Here is an 18,307-nt window from a genome sequence, read left to right on the forward strand (position 1 = left end):
TCTCTCTCTCCTCTCTCTCTCTCATCTGTGTGTGGGGGCAGTGTCTCCCCGCATTACAGGACCATAGCAGGTCTGCCTCCCTTGCCTTTTGCTGCAGCTCCTTAGGTGGAAAGTGAACTCAAGCAGTGGGCTGACTGGAAATGGCAGCCAGTACTAGATTAGCTAGGGCTTTGTGCCCTGGTTGCCAAGTGTGACTGAGACCCTCTCCAGGCAGCCCATTGCACAAGTGAATCTGCACAGGGGGAGGAGCCTGGCTCCCCAATCAGTTTGGTGGAAGCAGAGGATAATTTCATCAAAGGTTCCAGCTGGGTTCCATGACAGTAGCTTGTAGAGGATTCAAAGTTCCAAGGCGGAAAATATCCCCTGGCAAGACAAAGATGGGCCTCAGAAAGGAACTAGTCTGTCAGTACCTGAATGGCAGGCGGTACTGAGTGTTGGGAATCGCGACTGAGAGCAGGGCCACATCAGGCTGAAAGCAGCAAGGGGGCATGTCGGATAGGGAGGCCTGGGTGAGACCTTGCTCTCTGGCTCATGAGAGTGATGAAGGGCTCTGGTGGGTGCTGCTGAGCTCCCACTCCACACACCCAGGCAGAGTGAGGAGTGATGGTCCAGACCCTGCCAGGGTGTGTGCTGTTGTGCATCAGCTGGCTGAATGCACAGGTGTGTGCCAGCATCTGTCCTGGGCTAGGAAACATGCACATACAGGGTAAGCTTTCTCATGATTCTGTTCCAGTCTCTCTAGAACTATTGGGACAAGGGACACTTGGTGACCTTGGCAGCCTCAGCTGTGCCTACCACTCCTCTGGGCCAGAGGTGTCCCAAATCCAAGCCCTGCTCTAGAACCCTGAGCATCTGGTGAGAGAATGGGTTGTGGAACACTAGGTCCCCCACAGGGAGTCTGGGTTTCTCTGGAGCCTGCCTTGGGCTGAGGGAGGCAGGAGCCACGGGTCCTCAGGAATGTCTCCTTCTCTTACCTATTGTCCTCTTCATGTCATCGTGCTCCATGTGGGGGAAAACTACGCCCTTATCTCAGAGACCAGAATGAAACAAACGACACCTCCCCCAGTGAGCGTCATGCTCCCAACACAACTCCAAGACTTTCAGGTGCAGTGATTCCTTGTTCCTCACAGTGACTCTGAGGCAGATTGCTAGTAGTTCCATCTTACAGAAAGGGAAGCTACAGCAGAGAGACAATGAATCACCTGTCAAGGCAGTGTGAGAGGAGCTGGTGCTGGAGCCCGGAAGCTAGTGCTCCACATACCCATGTTCTGCTGTGCGCCGTCTAGATGCCTAGCAGCTAGTTCTTCAGTGAACACAGAGAGCCCGTCTCTTTTCCAATGGAGCACTTAGAATATTCACCTTGGGGCTGGAGAGGTTAAGTTAAGACCACTTGCTGTTCTTCCGGAGGACCCAAGTGCCGTTACCAGCACCCACGTCACGTGGCTTCAGCAACCTGGTACTCCAGTTCCAGGGGCTCCAACTCTCTCTTCTGGCCATTCACACACGTCACACCCACCCACCCACATCCACAAAGGAAAATTAAGAGTGAACCTTAAATTAAGAAAATTTACCCTCACTAGCCATTCCTTCCACAATTTCTTGGAGCTGTGAAAAGTAAGCAAGAGGAGGTTTCCAGAAAATAATCTAGTCCCCAGAAGCAGCACTGCTGGCTTTGTAGCTCTCGCTGGGTTGGAAGAGCCAGCCAGCTCTGATTAGTCAATTCCACTGTGCCCAGTGGCTCCCTGCGGGAGAAGCCCGTGCTGCTGTTTTCAGTAATGAGACACATTTGGCTTTAATCACACTCATGGCATAAAAATAAGAGCGCCATCGCTGCTTTTGTTTCCTTTTCAAAGCACTTTACTGACTGCCAGTTACTGACCTGTAACAGACCCCAGGTAAATGGTGGCTGTGTGGGTGGGATGACACACGAATATAAATGGTGGATGTATAGGAAGGTGGAGAGATGGATGCTTGGGGGTGCAAATGCATGGTTGGCTGGATGGATGCGTGGGTGGGTATGGATAGACCGCAGGTGGATGGGCAGGGTCTGTGTCAGTAGATGAACAGAGTGGATGAGTGGCATCGTGGGAGGATATTTCCTGTAGCCTTCTTGAGCTGGAGACTGACTCTGTGCTCTGGGCTATGAGCACTACAAGTACACTCACAGGATATCCTGCAGGCCCTGGCCTTCTTTGGTCCTACCCCCGACAGAGCTGCCAGCATCCTGGGAGAGGGCACTGGAAGACACGATTCTCTGTGACGGTAGAATGAATAGAAGTATCTATTTCCCAAGCACTTGCCTGGTTCTGAGCTAAGCATGTTTATAGATCTGGAATCCCCCAGGAACTATGATCGGTGCAGTTATTTTAGCAGAGAAAATGGCCCAAGGTCACCTCGTTTGTAAGGACTGACTTTACACACCAGGCATGGGTCTCACACCTTAATCCCAGCACGGAAGCAGACTCCATGATCCATGATCCGAGCATGTTGGAAATCAACAGCAGAAACAGCATTTCCTTGCTTGCACTGGTGCCTCCTGGTGCCGTTTCCTACATCCAACATCCTAGCATCTGTGTGGCAGGGACAGGTCCCCATGGGCGTCTGAAAGTTCCTGGCTCTGATGTCATACATTCGCACTGCATAGGATCATCACGAAGACAGTTTTCTTTCCTGTGGGCACTGACCAGGACTGTACTGCACGGGGTCTGGCAACAGACCAGGTTCACATATGAGGCCTGCTGGAGGCTGTGTGGGCTTCTGGCATGCATGAACAACAGCAAAGGCTGATGGGGCTTCGTAAGGGCTGGCCACAGTGGTCCCATCATAGAGATTTTCATCACAGTGTAATATGAAACTTCAAAATGCTTGATTGTTGGATAAAATATGCTTCATCTTTTTTTCTTCTTGGCAATGCCAAGAAATAGGACCCAGCACCTTGTACCTGGTAGGCAAGCACTCTACCACTGAGCCACACCCCAGCTCCAGTCCTAAATGTATATTTTTAGTGCTTTGAATTTGACCAAAACTCACCATGAGCTACTAGTTAAGACCCCTGTCTGAGGTAACACCAAGAGCAGAGTCCTGGAAAGTTCAGTGAGGGTCATCCCTTCTGGCTAAAATGGCAGGTGTGTGCTACCGCTATGGCCAGACTGGCATCATTACCATGGCCAGAACACCTTCCTAACCTGAGCAGGACCAGGAAGAAAGAAGAGAGTGTCCCTGCTCATGTACCTATAGACCCAGGGAAGATACAGCATTCATACCCCCTGGGAGAGATACTTGTGCCAGAATGTTCCTGCCCATCACCTGGTCTGACTCTCCCGCCGTGCAGGGAGGTAGCTGAGTCAGCGTGGTAGCAGACTGATGACCGCCACATCCCCGGGTGAATGATCTCACGAGTGCTAATGGGCTGCTTCCGAAGTGCCCACAGGATTTCCTGTGTCAGCAGCTGTCACTGCAGCCCTGGCTCCTTGCCTCTTGGATGAAGTGTGTAGTTCAGCATCCAGCAAAAGGACTGCAGAACGGAGTCACCCTGGGATCCGGGAGTCTGACTTGATTGGCTCAAATGAACAGATTTTTGATCCAAGTGATGGGGTTATTAGTGGTACCTTTTTCCCATTTTTTATGAGGCCTGTGGTGCCATTTTGTTCAAAAAGTACATTCCTCACTTGCTCTCTGACAGGCTAAGTGACAGGTGGGGTTGGCAGTGTGAGGGAGGCCCCGGTGTGACAATGCTCAAGGGGCCCTCCTAAACAGTAGAGCTTGGGTGTCAGGGACCCAGGGCTTGTCTGGGCTTTTCTGGGCTCAGTTTGCTTGACTACAGGGTGGCCTCCCTCCTGCTGCCTGAGAGTATTCTTGTAGTTTAGGGGTGTATACTGAAGGGCTCATTAAGCCAGGAGGAAAGACCTGCTGCCTTCAGGGGATGAGGAAGGGCCTGCAGGGTCCATATCATTAGCTGTCAGTCTCAATCTCTCATTTGACCCAACAAGGATGTGGCTTCTAACAACTTCCTGGAGTACGTTGTCCACACAGTGAAGTGTCCATACCCCAAGTGCACAGCTTCCCCAGCCTTGACAGATGTCACCACCGTGTCATCATCAGAACCCTTCCATTCCCTTTGGCTTCTTCCTAGGCCATTCCTAATGCCTTGTTCGCTGGTTCCATTCAATCGCTATTGGGATTCCTACTCTTCTTCCTTCTTTCCCTCCCTCCCTCAGGGAAGTCCCCCAAACTGTGACTCTCCATCCAGGATCTTTGTGTGATGCAGGTTATGGGAGGGTCCCTTAGGGACAGAGATAGTTGTCGTGTGATCCCATATGTCCTGAGACTTTTATATCTGAGGATATTATCAACTGGGAGGAGAAATATCAGTGACCCAGAGATGGGTAGCCCAGTGACCACATGTGTGCTGGCTTGTCTTATGTCAACTTGACACAAGCTAGAGTTATCTTAGAGGGGGGAGCCTCAATTGAGAAAATGCTTCTATAAGATCTGGCTGTAGGGGATTTTCTTATTAGTGAGTGACGGGGGAGGACCCAGTCCATTGTGGGTAGGACCACTCTGGACTGATAGCCCTCGGTTCTATAAGAAAGCAAGCTTAGGCCGGGCGGTGGTGGCGCACACCTTTAATCCCAGCACTTGGGAGGCAGAGGCAGGCGGATCTCTGTGAGTTTGAGGCCAGCCTGGTCTACAAGAGCTAGTTCCAGGACAGGCTCCAAAGCTGCAGAGAAACCCTGTCTCGGAAAACAAACAAACAAAAAAACAAACAAACAAACAAAAAAGAGAGAGAGAGAAAGAAAGCAAACTTAGTAAGCCTTGATGAACAAGCCAGTAAGCAGCATCCCTCCATGGCCTCTGCATCAGCTCCTGCAGGTTCCTGCCTTGCATGAGTTCCTGCCCTTGCTAACTTTGGATGATGGATGAACTGTTATATGGAGTGAAATATCCTTGTGTACCACCACAGCAATAGTAATGCTAATTAAGGCAACAAGCAGACATGCTGATTAGGCTTTTGGATAGAGAGACTTCTAGGCCGGGGTCTAAGGGGAAGTCTCCATTTGTGGGCAGACATTTCCCATGCATTTGGCTTGTTTTGAGACCAAGAAGAACAGTGACCCCGCAGCTGATGTTTTACTCGTAGTGTCACTAACAATGGGTTACCAACCCTCTGTCCCATCCAGAAGGTCCCTTGGCCGACCTCAGGAAGCTAAAAGAATTCTCATTTGATCCTAGCAATTGCACCCTTAGAAGAAAGATAACACGTGGTAACACATGCCCATAAAAAAAAAAAAAAAAAACAGACGTGAGTGCTCACTGCCAGCATTATTCAAAACAGCCCAAATGACATTCCCTGTGACTGGAAAGGTGACCAGAGTCCATGTACCTGCCGTGGGGCTGTGTGGAGTGCTGGAATGGCAAGTCTCTGGAGACGGAGAGCAGGCTGGTGGGGAAGGAAGGTGGGGTGGGTATAGGCTTTTCTGTCGGGTGATGGAAAGGTCTGGAAGAAAGGCACAGTTGTTGTGGCACAACTGAAAAACCCTTTTGAATTTCGTTCCACAGGGACACATGAAGTGGTCCCAAAGCGTATGCTGAAGTGACTCTAGGCCATAGGCATTTGGGTCATGGAACCTCCCCAAAGCCCTCCTTCCTTTTTCCTCCTAAGAGAGAACCCAGCGTCCCGTGGGGCTGAAATGAGGGGTACCTTCCAAAAGGTCTAAGGGCTGTTTTCCTTCCAAGAGAACTGGCAAACTGCACCAAGAACTGGTGAAGGAGAAGGCCTGGGAAGGAGCCCCTCCCCCTCCTTCCCTTATATGGACTCTGAGGATAGCGTCTCCAGGGATGCCAGAGATTCAGCGGCTCTAAGCCAATTAATTCATCAGTACCTGGAGCTGGTGAGCCCTTCCCCACTAATCAGCTTCCCCAAATGGCAGGCCAGTTTGGGAAATCAGCTGGGCAGCAGGCAGCAACTGTAGGGCCAGGATGGTGACAGATGCAGCAACTAGCCCTTGTGTGTTGTGCCCCAGAATGGCGGGACTGAAAAAGTGCAGTTGCTATGAGACATGGTTCAGTCTCTCCTCAGCAAATTAAAATTACTGGCAGTGTCAGCAGTGTGGGGGCTTTGGAACCCCCAATGGATATACGCTTCTTATGGCAGCAGTCTGGTCTGGGCAAGCCGTAGTAAATTGAAACTATCACAAATCATAAATAAAAAATTTCTCTAGGGGCTTGTGCGTTGACTCAGCAAGTTAAGGGGCTTGTTGCCAAGTCTGGTGACCTGAATGCGATCCCTAGAGCCCACATGGTAGAAGGAATGAGCAGTTGTCTTCTGGCTTCCACATGAATTCCATGGTATTTGTGCATGCATGCATGCCTGCCTGCCTGTGTGCTTGCCTGTCTGCGTGCATGCGTGTGTGTGTGTACAGGTTTCCATACCTATACACGAACATAGTAATAAATGTAAAAACAAAAACAGACGAAAACCCCCAGTGAATGCATTTTTTTGCTGCGCGTATGCGTGTGTGTGTATGTGTATGTGTGTGTGTGTACAGGTTTCTGTACCTATACACGAACATAGTAGTAAATGTAAAAACAAAAACAGACGAAAACCCCCAGTGAATGCATTTAACACATCTAACCAAATAAGTATCTGAGCTCGGCCACTCTTTCTATAACAGGCCAAGCTTGGCAGAAGCACAACCTACTTTATGATAAATTGTTGACTAACTCATGTCATTTATTTACTAAGTGTAGCGTCCCCTTCCCCCCCCCCCCCCCGGCCAAATTCTGCCTGCATAACCCACTGTAGAGGAGCAGCCAATTCCCCGATGACCGATGGAGCTGTACCTCAGACACTGGTCAGCACTGTGAGCGGATCAGATCACATGGCACTACTCTGGGAAGAACTGAATTCACATTTAGAGTGTGGGCTCTACCAAAAACATCACTTTTGTACCATTCTAAAACTGAACAAGTTCCAAGTTGAGTTGAGGGCCATCCATGCACACATACACAGACACGGGGATGGACACTCGGACACACACATACACATGCATGTGCACAGACACATGGACATGCACATGTGCACATACATACATGTGCACACACATATTCACATTCAGGACACGGGAGGGTGGATAGCTCACTCTCATCATTAGGCATTCAGAGTGTATGCTCTTTGGCATCCTCCCCACCCCTTCCTCCCTTCTCTGCATCAGCAGAGAGTTCATCTGAGCACCTGGGTCAAGCACAATGCCCCAGGAACCCAGTGGGGCAACCCTGGCAACTTGCATGGAATGTGTGCAGGGAACTCAGGTCTGCAGAGAGTTGAGAGCTGCCCACTTTCTTCTTCTGGCTACTGAACGCAGAGTTGAGATGTGACTAGTTGGAAATGAAAGGGTTCTAAGGCTGAAAATTATACATGTGCAGTCTGTACCTTGGGGCGAGGCCAGGCTGAGCGCAGAGTGAGGGTAAAGGACCGCCTCTCCTTTGTCTTGCCCCTTGAAACAATCCTGTGAGAGCTCCTGGTGGTGACAGGAAGAGGCCTGGGGCCCCCATTTCTGGGCTGGATCTTGTCTCTTTCTGAATGATAGGAGCCTCTAGAGCTGCACGAGATGGGTTACAGAGCTTCCAGGACTGCCTGAGAATGGAGTCCCCACATTTAGGCACGACTGCCAGCCTGGTAGCCACCCCAGCCTGCCTACACAAGGGTTGGTGGAGATCCCGTGAACAGCCCTGAGGTGTAACTGACTCCCAGCTGACCACAGTTGCTGTGCCCCTATCGTTTGCCTTCCTTGGAACTGGGCCTGCGCACCCAGACCTGCTTCTTCCACCCTCCCTGAACCCCAGCAAACACCTCACCTCTTGCTTTTATTCTCGGCCCTTCATGCAGGTAGCAAGGTGGGAGCAGAGAACTCGCAAGTTGAGCAGGGCCTTCGGGTCCCCCTACCTAGCCTGCTATTTCCTGGGCAGCAGCATCCTGCTTCTGAACGTCCTCCGCTCCCACTGGTAAGCCCTGGGCCACCATGAAGGCAGTTGTCCTTGTGAAAGTCATGGTCAGGAGAGGGAGGCCAACAGGTCCACCAATGTCTGGGAGTTCTGTGTCAGAGTGTCCAGAGAGCATTGCTCCCAGAGGCCTCAGGCCATTGTCAGCCACCTGAACCTTTGCTGGCAGAGGAAGCCTGGTGATTTGGAATATGACATTTCATTGTCCAGTGAGAGGAACAGCTTGAGCAGAGGGGACGACATCTGGGGAGAGTCCCCTTGCTTATAATGCCAGAGCTCTCTCTACCGCACGCCAAGATGGAAGACAGACACTGTAGCCAGGAGGCCCTAGGGGCAAGGACCATCATTCAGAAGCCATTGGCCTCTCTGTTGACTTGGGACATGTTGCCTTCCTACCGTCAAGGAAAATGGCTGGAGCAGTTGATGATGGGGGTGGTGAGGCAGGGAGCATAGGCTCCGCAGAGACCTCCCTTCTTGGTGTGGGCCTAGCTGAGCTAACACTGCACCACGGGGTCTCAGGCTGTGCAGGAAGGCAGCAGAATCTATTGTCCAGATGTGGCTCAAGACTAGCACGGCTACTTCTGAGCCTTGGGTCTGCTTTTCAGGTCCCTTGGATTTCATCACAGGCCTTGTGCATACATAGGCTGGAAGGGAAGCCTGTGTTCTGCTTTAGGGAATAAAGAAGGTGGAGGGCAGAACAGTAACTCATTCCTGGCTTCATGTTGCAGTTTAGAAGTTGAGCGTGCAGAGGCTGAAGAAGTGCCCTGTGTGGACCGGTCACTGAGGCCGATCCCTTAGATAGGACGTGCACACCTGGCCTGGCCGCTCCACTTAGCCTGGCTTGGCTCTATAGGTGCATGATGTACCTATGAGGTGGCCATCTAGTCACCCGGGGTCTGGTGTGTGGGAAGCCAGGCAGGCTTCATACCTCATACCCACATTCTGTAAGCTGACCCAAGCTTCCCCATGGCAGGATACTGTAAACTCAGACCCTTGGATTTTTTCCCCTCCTATCGGTCAGGAGTGTGGGGGTGGGGCAAGGGTCCCACTCAACTTGTCTCTCTGCCAGAGCCCAGTCTATGCCTCCTAGACCTGAGGGCTTGGGCTGCTCATCATCTCCAGTTTGGACAAAAATAAATGTCACTATCCTTAGAGGGAGCAGGTCCTTTGACACCTATCCTGGGTTGGCACATGAACACTCTTGTAGGGTGGCCTTTTCCATCCCCACAACAAAGTAAAAATGTGGCTTAAGGCTGTACCTCTGATTCCCCATGCCATGTGACTGGTCCTCCATTCTGCTCACTATTCTCTAACCTGATGAAGTCAGTCTGGTCTGGGAATGCTGTCGATATGAACTTAACCAATCAGTTATTCCCTTCCTAGGCTTCTTTAGAAATGGATGCCACTAGGTACCTGGTAGGAAGGCATCTTTAGGCTCCTCAGACAACCTAGAGAGCCCATTTCCATCCCAACCCTTAAAGGATCCTATCAAGTCAGAGGTTGTTCCCCTGCCCAGGGGTTTTCAACCCTGGGCCATTTCAAACCTCAGAGGGCCATGCTGGCCTGCCTTGGTCTCCAGGGGTCAGCCTGGTGTTTGCTTCTTTTTGTGGTGCTAGAGATGGAACCCAGGCTTCATACTGCCAGGCAAGTGCTGCTCTGTCAATCTACATGCCCACTCTTGTTCTGGATGCTTCCTCTGATTCCATCCTCATCGTCTGGGAGGCAATGCCCTGTTGTAGGAGACCACTGGTTCGTTTCGGATGCTCAGACCCAAAATAACCACACTGTATTAATTAAAATCACTGCTTGGCCCATTAGCTCTAGCTTCTTATTGACTAACTCTTACATATTAATTTAACCCATCTCCATTAATCTGTGTATCGCCATGTGGCTGTGGCTTTTGAGTAAAGTTCTGGCATCTGTGTCTCTGACTCCGCCTCCTTTCTCGCAGCATTCAGTTTAGTTTTCCCCACCTGGCTCTGTTCTTTTGCCCTATCAACAGGCCAAGGCAGTTTCTTTATTCACCAGCGATATTCACAGCATACAGAGGGGACTCTCACATCAACGACCCCAGGTGGTGTGTGCCTTACTGTGTCAGCATGGTGGGAGAACATGTATGTGTGCACTTGAGCCAAGTCTGCTTGCCTCTTGTGATGCCAGGACTCCACAGGGGTTGGCCAGTCCCTAGGACTCATGATTTAGCAGCTGGCCTGCACTAGCTGGTGGTCTGGGAAGAGACCAGGGCCGATAAGCTAACTTGTTATTTGGAGGTAAAGGCGAAGTCTAGACTCAAGGGAGTGATTAGCAAAGAACTGTTTGCTCTGGCTGGGCCCTGGCTGGGTTCTGGCTGTGTCTTGAGTAAGGAGGGAACCTTCTGGATTGGGAGGCATCCATTGAAACCCCTCCCTTAGCAGCCTGAGCTGCAGTCTTCTCATGGGCCACAGGCTAAAGAAAGGACTCTGGGTAGTATGGATGACCAAGCAGGCTGGGCACCAGGGAACCACTGGAACCTCTTCTCCTAGCTGTTTCTTACTGGAGGTCCCTGTGCGTGGCTGGAGAAGCAGAGACGGAATCTGAGTTGAGTTTTCTGGATCCCAGGAAGGTTGGGGGTGAGGGGAGGCCAATCAGAATGGTACCCAGGTAGAGCTGAATCTGTCCTCTCAGCTGAGGCCCCAACACAGCCTGGAGTGACCGTGCTGTATGTCGTCTTTCACGCGGTGAGGCTGAGGCTCCGCTTGTTCACCGGCCAGCTCGTGGCCTGCCTCCAGCCCATATTGCCGCCCCCTCCTCCCATGTATAGGAGACCCTCTGGATGCTGCTGGGCTCAGGAGTCCTTGGGAAGATGCTTTGGTTAGTGTGGCATGGTAGCCATAAACTCGGGGGTGGTATAGGGAATAATGTGATAAGCTGTTGATTTTCTGTATTAGGAAATAAGCCCACATGATGTCTCGTTCCCTGGTCTTGCATGGCCTGGCTGGACTGTGAAGAGCAGGTGAAGAGAAGCCTGAGATGGAAGCTCAGGCCACCCTGTGCATGGCTGCCTGCAAATGCAGCCTGCTGGTGAGGCTGCGGAAGCCTAGGGACAGGAGGGAGCCTCTCTGGAGCTGTGCACACCTCAGGTGGTCTGCTGGGAGGAGCAGAGTGCAGGAAGCCTCCATCTCATTGCTGAGGGAAAGTTCAATTCAGTTTAAAAATTAGAACTCAAGGGGCCAGAGAGATGGCTCAGTGGTTAAGAGTGCTTGTTGTTCTTCTAGAGGACCTGGGTTCAATTCCCAGCACCTACCATGGTGATTCACAACCATCTGTAACTCTAGTTCCAGGGGATGTGACTTCTGGCTTCCACAGGCACCATGTATACAAGTGGTGCACAGACATATACATGCAGGCAAAACACCCGTACATATACAATAAAATAAAAATTTACATAAAAAATAGAACCCAGAGGCAGAAATGAATCTCTCTCACTGGCATACTGTGCGGAATTGCTCTGAAGGAAAATGGCTCCTGTTAGCCTCTGCTGTGGAGGTGGCTGCAGGGCATTTGCTTCCAGTTAACTCTCCCTGTGGAATGGACGTATAGCCAGCCACCTAATTAGGCATCAATTTAGTAAGCTTCCATGTGCACATGGTGCGTGGGCCACTAGGCTAGAATGCACCACACACACACACACACACACACACACTCCACCTCCTCTACACGCATGCCATCTCAAAAGACTGGAGCAAGTGACCCATGGTGCACTTTGCCTCTCTGCCCCACTCCTCTTCTAACCACTGGGGAAAGGCCACCAGTGGTGTGACAGAGTCACGGTAGACGGGCCATCCTTGGGCACAGGGGCACTGAGTCTTTGAGGTGTCTGCTATGGGCCCTGAACCTTGTCTGCAGTCTCCTCCCTTCCCAGCTGGGTCAGAAACGCTGGTGGGAAGGAGGTGTCTGCAGGTAGATCGTAAGACTCAGCCTGAAGGTCTGGTCCATGTGTCTTTCCCACTGCACGTGTGTGAGAGGGAGAGCAGGAAGGGCTTGAGACTGGCAATCTAATTTTCCATGGCCTCAGCAGCAGGATCTGCAGGGTGGAGGAGTCATTGTGCTGTCCAGAGAGTGCGCTGTAAGTGCAGCAGCCTCTCACAACCCTAGGTGTGAGTGATGGCACCTAGCTCCATGGCAGCTACAATTACAAACCCATCTCAGAAGTTCACCCTGGAGCTGCAGGAGAACCCTGAACCAAGTTAGCTGAAGATGGCTGAGTTTGCCCTGACGTTGTGCATTGTTGGTCACAGGTCACCTGTGGGTTTGCCCTGACACCATATACTGCTGGTGGCAGGTCACCTTCCAGCCTCTGCAATGGTGTTTGTTTCAGACCCTTGTCCTCCCTCCTTTCTCGTCTATCTCCTGACCTGTGCTGAGAGCCAAAGCAACTGTGTCCAAGAGCTGAACATCAGATCGGTGGGGAGAATTCGAATGAGGCTATGTTTAGTGTGACCCAGGAATAATATCACAGCAACCACCTTCTCCAGAGAGTGAAGGATGTATTCTGCTAAAAGAGCCTGGGTGATGGATGGGTCTCTAGTGACTAGGTTAATGAATGGAAGGAGAAAGGACGGATTGTTGATGGGAATGTGTACGGATTGAGGAAGGCATGAATGGATGGGGGTGGGGAGTGGGTAGCGAGTGAGTGGGTAGATACATGGATGGACAGACAGATGGGTGGGTGGATGGGTGGACAGATGGGTAGGTGGTTCAGTGGGTTGGGGGAACCTGTAGAGAGAAGTATATGCAGTTGTGTGTGAACAGCAAATCTCCATGTCTCCTCTTAAGCCTTGTGACTGTGGACAGAATGGCAATGTGTTTGTACCCGAGTGCTTGCCTTACACATTCTTCTTTTGTACCGTGTTCATATTCAGCACTTCCTCTCGCCATTGCCCACACTCCCTCCTGGTGAGGCCCAGACCCCTTACCAACCTGCTTCCCTAAACCCTCCACCCTCTTCTGTGTCGGTTGCCACAGAGAACCCAATCCTCCAAGCCCACCGACTCTGCCATTGTTCACATGAGTCTCTCTGCTCAGACTGGCCTTTGAAGAGGGCCTGCGGTCACTTGGCACAAAGCCTAGTCGAGGAGGACATAAGGGCCTTTGATGGGACTGGAAATTTAGGCCAGTTGCCCAGGTCTGGCTTGACCTAAGCAGGGGCTATGGCAAGCAAATCAGCATGGGCACAGCCTTCCTCAGGCCTAGATTTGTAAGGAGAATGGTAGCCATCACCACACATAACCCATGCCAAGCTCAGGCTCCAGGTGCTGGGCTTGCTGTGTTCCCTGTACTGCACATGTACCCGTTCTTCTATCGACTTAATCCCCATGCGCAGTACCAGCTGACAGAGCCTTAATGTGCACACTGGTGGCTCTTGGATTGAACCCTGCTAATGTGCATGAGGTCACAAATGATATTTTGCATTTATGTCAGAATTTGTGACTTCTCATTGAAAATATAAGAAGCTCTGGCAGGCCTGGGTCTTTGGTCTTGTGTAGTCCTCAAGACACGGAAGACTACACAGTTCATGCCAGAGCCTGAGTCCTACCTGTAATGCCTCGGTGGTTACTGAGTGTGTGACCCCAGGGCTGACAACTCTGAGAAAGGCAGGAGACTTGCCATATATGCTATGACATGCTGTGTGCCCTTGTCCCCTGTTCCACAGCTTCACACAGGCCATGATGAGCCAGCCCAAGATGGAAGGCCTGGATAATCACACCACCTACTTCCTCGGCCTTGTGCTCCTCGGTGGGGGCATTGTATTTGTGCTGTCCAGCTTCTTTGCACTGGGGTTCACTGGGACCTTTCTAGGTAAGACCCTGAGGTATGGGGTGACCTTGGGCAGGTACACTGGGGCTCAGGGAGGAGCAGAGTCCTGTGATTGTCATCTGCTGTCTGATGTGCTTTGAGAAGCACTGGGGGACCCAGTCTGTCGTGGTTAGGACAGATTCAGTTTTACCAGCTCATTGGACTCTAGAACACCAAGCTGCTTCCTATGAGACAAGAAAGACCCTAGTCCTGGGTGATGGGTCCCAGAGTGCTCTCCTGGGTTCAGCTCCCCTTGAAGAAGGCCCTCAGCTCTTGTTTGCATGGAAGAGTGAGGTAGTAGGTTGCCTGGGTATACAGGGTGCGCAGAGTGCAGCTGGAACTGGGTGAGGGCAGGCGGGGTGAGGCCCTCTACTGCATGACCACTCTTGGGTTTGCTTAGCACACTTAGCTACCAGGTGGTAGGATCTTGGATATGGTAAGTACAGGCAAAGCTTGTACAGGCCCAGGATGGGTGAAGGGTAGAGGGATGTGGTCTCTCCTCCATCCTCCACTCCCTGGGGCTCTGGTACTTTGGTCCTGGGAACCCAAAGTGGTCAGGTCTGGCCAGAAACTTCAACCCATGACAACAGTGACTTCCATCATCTTGAAAGCAAGAGAGGGCAAGCTCAAGAAAGACTTCCACAGAAGAGACTGTGGTAAGGGGGCCTTTGGAATGTTGACGGGCGGGGGGGGGGGGAAGGGAGTGGCCCCATCTACAAAGGTGCACATTCCAGCTACCAGGATGTCTCTGGGGCTAGCTAGCACAGCGACAGGAGAGCTGGCTCTGCACAGGAGCCACCAAATTTGGCCTCTCCTGGGACTTCTGGTGGTCTTCAAAGCCCTACTGTCACCCTAGCTTTCCAGGACATACATATTGGCCTGGCCTCTGCAGTTGGGACAGGGTTAGGGAGCTGACAGAGACCCTGACTCCTGACCTCCCAAGGAGGTAGGAGCCTTGGAAAGGATCTCAGCAACAAAGAGTTGGGGGTGGGGAATGGTGGGGCCAAGACCAGAGCCTGGAGCCTCATGTCGAAACTGGTCCTCCTCAGAGAGATAGGGGGCAGGGAGCAGCAGGAAGGTCCCCCTAGGACTCGTGCATGCAAAAGGGGCTGAGGCCACCTAAGGAAGAGATGAGGTACTGTCAAGTCCTAGAAGATGGGGTAAGCAGGACTGAGGGGTGGGGGTTGGGGCTGCAGGCAGTAGGGGTTAAGAGTCAGGGAAGGAGCTTGTGGAGCTACCCGGATGTTAGAAGACAGATGGGCACCCACCACGGATGGTCAGGGCCAGGTGAGTGAGTCAGAGGGGTGCAGGCAACTCTGATATGGCTTTTGGTAGAAATGGCCTAGAAGGCAGAGGGTCCTGCCAGCTTTGGAAGTAGAGCAGAATGCTCCCTCTTCTATGACTCAGCCCGAAGCGGGTTTCTGTGTCACCTACCGTCAGGCCCCACTGCCCCGCTTCCTACTTCCTCCCAGTGGTCCCTATTGTCCCTGACAATGACAGTGCCATTTCTACCAGGCCCCTCCTGCAGGAGCTCCCCTTGTTGGGCTGGCTGCCCTACTTTCTGCCTGGGATGGAGCTGCATTGTCTTTCTGGTCTAATGGGAAAGGATGCCCTGGCACAGTGGAGACACTCACCATGTAGAGCGTACAAGCCAGAAGCCTTGCTCTGTGAGAGTGGCCTGGTTGGGTGGATGAGTGACTGACTATCTGTGGTCTCCCTCCATGTCAGCTCCCCCAGGCTGACCCCCAGAGTGACAGGAGGTACGGGGTGGACAGGCTGGAGCCACAGCTAACCTGTCCCAGTTTGTTGCTGCGATAAACACCATTAACTAAAGCAGCCTGGGAAGGAGGGCTGTATCTGGCTAACATGTTACAGTCTGTTGCTGAAGGAATCCAAGGCTGGAAATTAAGGCAGGAACTTGGAGGCAGGAACTGAAGTAGACTATGGGGGAGTGCGGTTGCTGGCTGGCTTTCCATGGCTTGCTCAGCTACCTTTTTCATACGACCCACCCAGGACCACCTTCTCAGGGATGGCACCACCCACACTGAGCTGGGCCTTGGCCCTCCCACAAAGATCATTAATGAAGAAAAAGCCCCACAATCATGCCCACAAGCCAGTCTCATGGAGCCAATTTCTTAGTGAAGGTTCCCTCCTCCCAGGTGACTCTAGTTTGTGTCAAGCTAACAAAGTGAATGAGCACACACCCTACCATCCGGCACCTCAAGAGGAAGACTGAGGCTTAGGGGATACAAGGGGGAGGCAGCCGGGGTGGGAAGAGGAAGAGCCAGGCAGATGAGGGAGAACCAGTACTCTGAAGGTACTGCTGGGAAGGGGCTCTGAAGGAGGGAGGGACACCCCAGGAGGGAGCTCGCCACAGACAGGTAAGGCTTCTCAAGAGAGGGACAGGCAAACACAGAGGCACCTGATGGGGAGAAGGGGGAGACCAGTGGCTGGGGCTCAGAAGAGGACCGAGCTGGGAAGCTCAGTGCCTAGCTCACTCATGAGCTGGCAGGGAAGGTGGAGCTGGCGGGAGGCTTTGATCCTGTAGCTGTGGGCTCTGACCCCACCACTAACTGGGGGCCTCCTGGGGTTCAGGGCTCCCACCTCACGTGCAGCTCTTCCAAGGCTCACTGGGAATTTCCTCCAGTAATAGTGTGGCCAAGGACATAGATGGCTAAGTGACCCTCACCTCCTATCCTGTCTCACCCACAGGTGACTACTTTGGGATCCTCAAGGAGGCCAGAGTGACCACATTTCCCTTCAACGTGCTAGACAACCCCATGTACTGGGGGAGTACAGCCAACTACCTAGGCTGGGCACTTATGTGAGTACTTGGTGCCCTGAGGACCCCCAGGTGTCCAGACCCAAACTGAACCCTCTTCTACCCTCTCACCCTGCCACCTCCTGATCTCCCAGAACACATAGTTCCTCTCCCATGCTGCATGATGTTGTCCCTTCTGACAGGAACCCACCTGCATCCATCCCTAGTCCATTCTTCCAAACCCAGCTGATGGTGTCGCCTCCTCCAGGAAGTCCTTCCTGCCTCTAGGCTTCCAGTGCCCCATGCTGGAGTCAGTGACCAGTGGCCTGTCTGCTCTCTTATGGCTGAGCCGTACACATGTCCCTCTGTGTCACCATAGTGCCCAAGAGTGAAGGTCACTCCAAGCTTGGAGTGGCCAGGCCAGGGTTCTGAGGCCTGTGGTAGCTCTGACAGCGGCCTCCAGAGGGCCCTGATGCACACTGCTAAGACACGAGGCCCAGCACACTGGGGATGGAGCCTTCACCTGAGGGCTGACTAGAGATACACCTTTACCTGGCCACAGACGCTGACCCAGTAGGCCTCCCACAGCCTGTCTCCTGCTTCCCAAGTCTCGTTCCCACATATGACTCCCTAGGAGACAGGGCAAGAGACACAGGCCCTGGGCCCCTCTTTCTCCAGTCCTACAACCAGGAGTGGAGGACTCTGGGCTCTTGTCTCCTTGGCCCTGGGCTTTGTGTGATCATCCGCCAGTGGGACTGCCTTGTCTACCCTGAGTTGTTAGGAAATCAAGCTGGGCCACGGTGACAGTGAGTGCCAGGTTTTCCTGGCGATGGGGGTGTCAGGGAAGCAGCTGACAGGGTTGTTCGTGCCCTTTTCTCTACCTCCTAGCAGGGCTTCAAATGTGCGTTTACCATGGGCCTGGTGTTGCTAGCTGAGGCAGGAGGAGGGGTGTTTGTTCACAGCACCTCACTACTGCTGGGGAATTGCCCCCCCAGAGCCCTTGGGAGCACTGTCACCCCCCCCCCCAGTGCCTTGGGTGAATGCAGGGGAAGTTCTTTCAGAGTCTCCCACAAGCCTTTGGTTGGGGTCACTGCAGTGACTGTTGTAGACAATTAAAGACTTGCTTCATTTAGGAATCATGACAGCAGGTCAAGGCCAACGAGGCCACAGTGGGGAAACTGAGGCTGAAAACTGAGTTCACCTCAGGCCATAGAGTAAACCTGGGGCAGAGATGGCCTTGGTGCTTAAGTTCCTGGCTCCAAAACCTATCCCTTCAGGTCTGCTTGCTTTTCGTGTGTAGGTAGTGAGCTGTAGGGTCATGCTCACTGCCAGCTTGACGTTGAGGGCTCTCAACACACCAAGCCCAAGGTTTCAGCCATCTTCCAAGGTCTTCCTTGACCCACAGAACCTCATGTAGCCAGAACCACAGCTGAACCCTGGCTAGGGACAAAATGCCTATTTAGTCAGGACAGAGGGGAAACATGGCCATCGTCCCCCTCGGGCCATGACACAGACATCAAGACCTGTTCCAAGTTGAAGGGGACAGCAAGGACAAAGTCCTAGTTGAGAGCCCAGCTAAGTTCTAGGGGAGGCGCACGCTGAGAGCTGAGAGTTGAGGGCGAAGTTGAGCTCAGGGCCTGGGACAGTGGCAGAGGTGGTGGTCGGAGTGAGAGAGCACATGAGCCCCACAGATATTCTGCACTGTGCAGT

The 18,307-nt window shown here is 52.5% G+C and overlaps 1 protein-coding gene across 1 annotated transcript in view; it reads left to right on the top strand.

The window, feature by feature from the left end:
- Pemt (phosphatidylethanolamine N-methyltransferase) overlaps positions 1-18,307 on the top strand; it is a 72,846-nt gene that overhangs the window by 52,800 nt on the left and 1,739 nt on the right. The window contains exons 3-5 of the mRNA XM_038327389.2: positions 7,889-8,004; positions 13,694-13,839; positions 16,549-16,660. Coding sequence (XP_038183317.1) covers positions 7,889-8,004; positions 13,694-13,839; positions 16,549-16,660 — 374 coding nt within the window. The remainder of the gene's footprint in view (positions 1-7,888; positions 8,005-13,693; positions 13,840-16,548; positions 16,661-18,307) is intronic.

This window comes from Arvicola amphibius, chromosome 4, assembly GCF_903992535.2.
Source record: "Arvicola amphibius chromosome 4, mArvAmp1.2, whole genome shotgun sequence".
Classification (NCBI taxonomy): Eukaryota; Metazoa; Chordata; class Mammalia; order Rodentia; family Cricetidae; genus Arvicola; species Arvicola amphibius.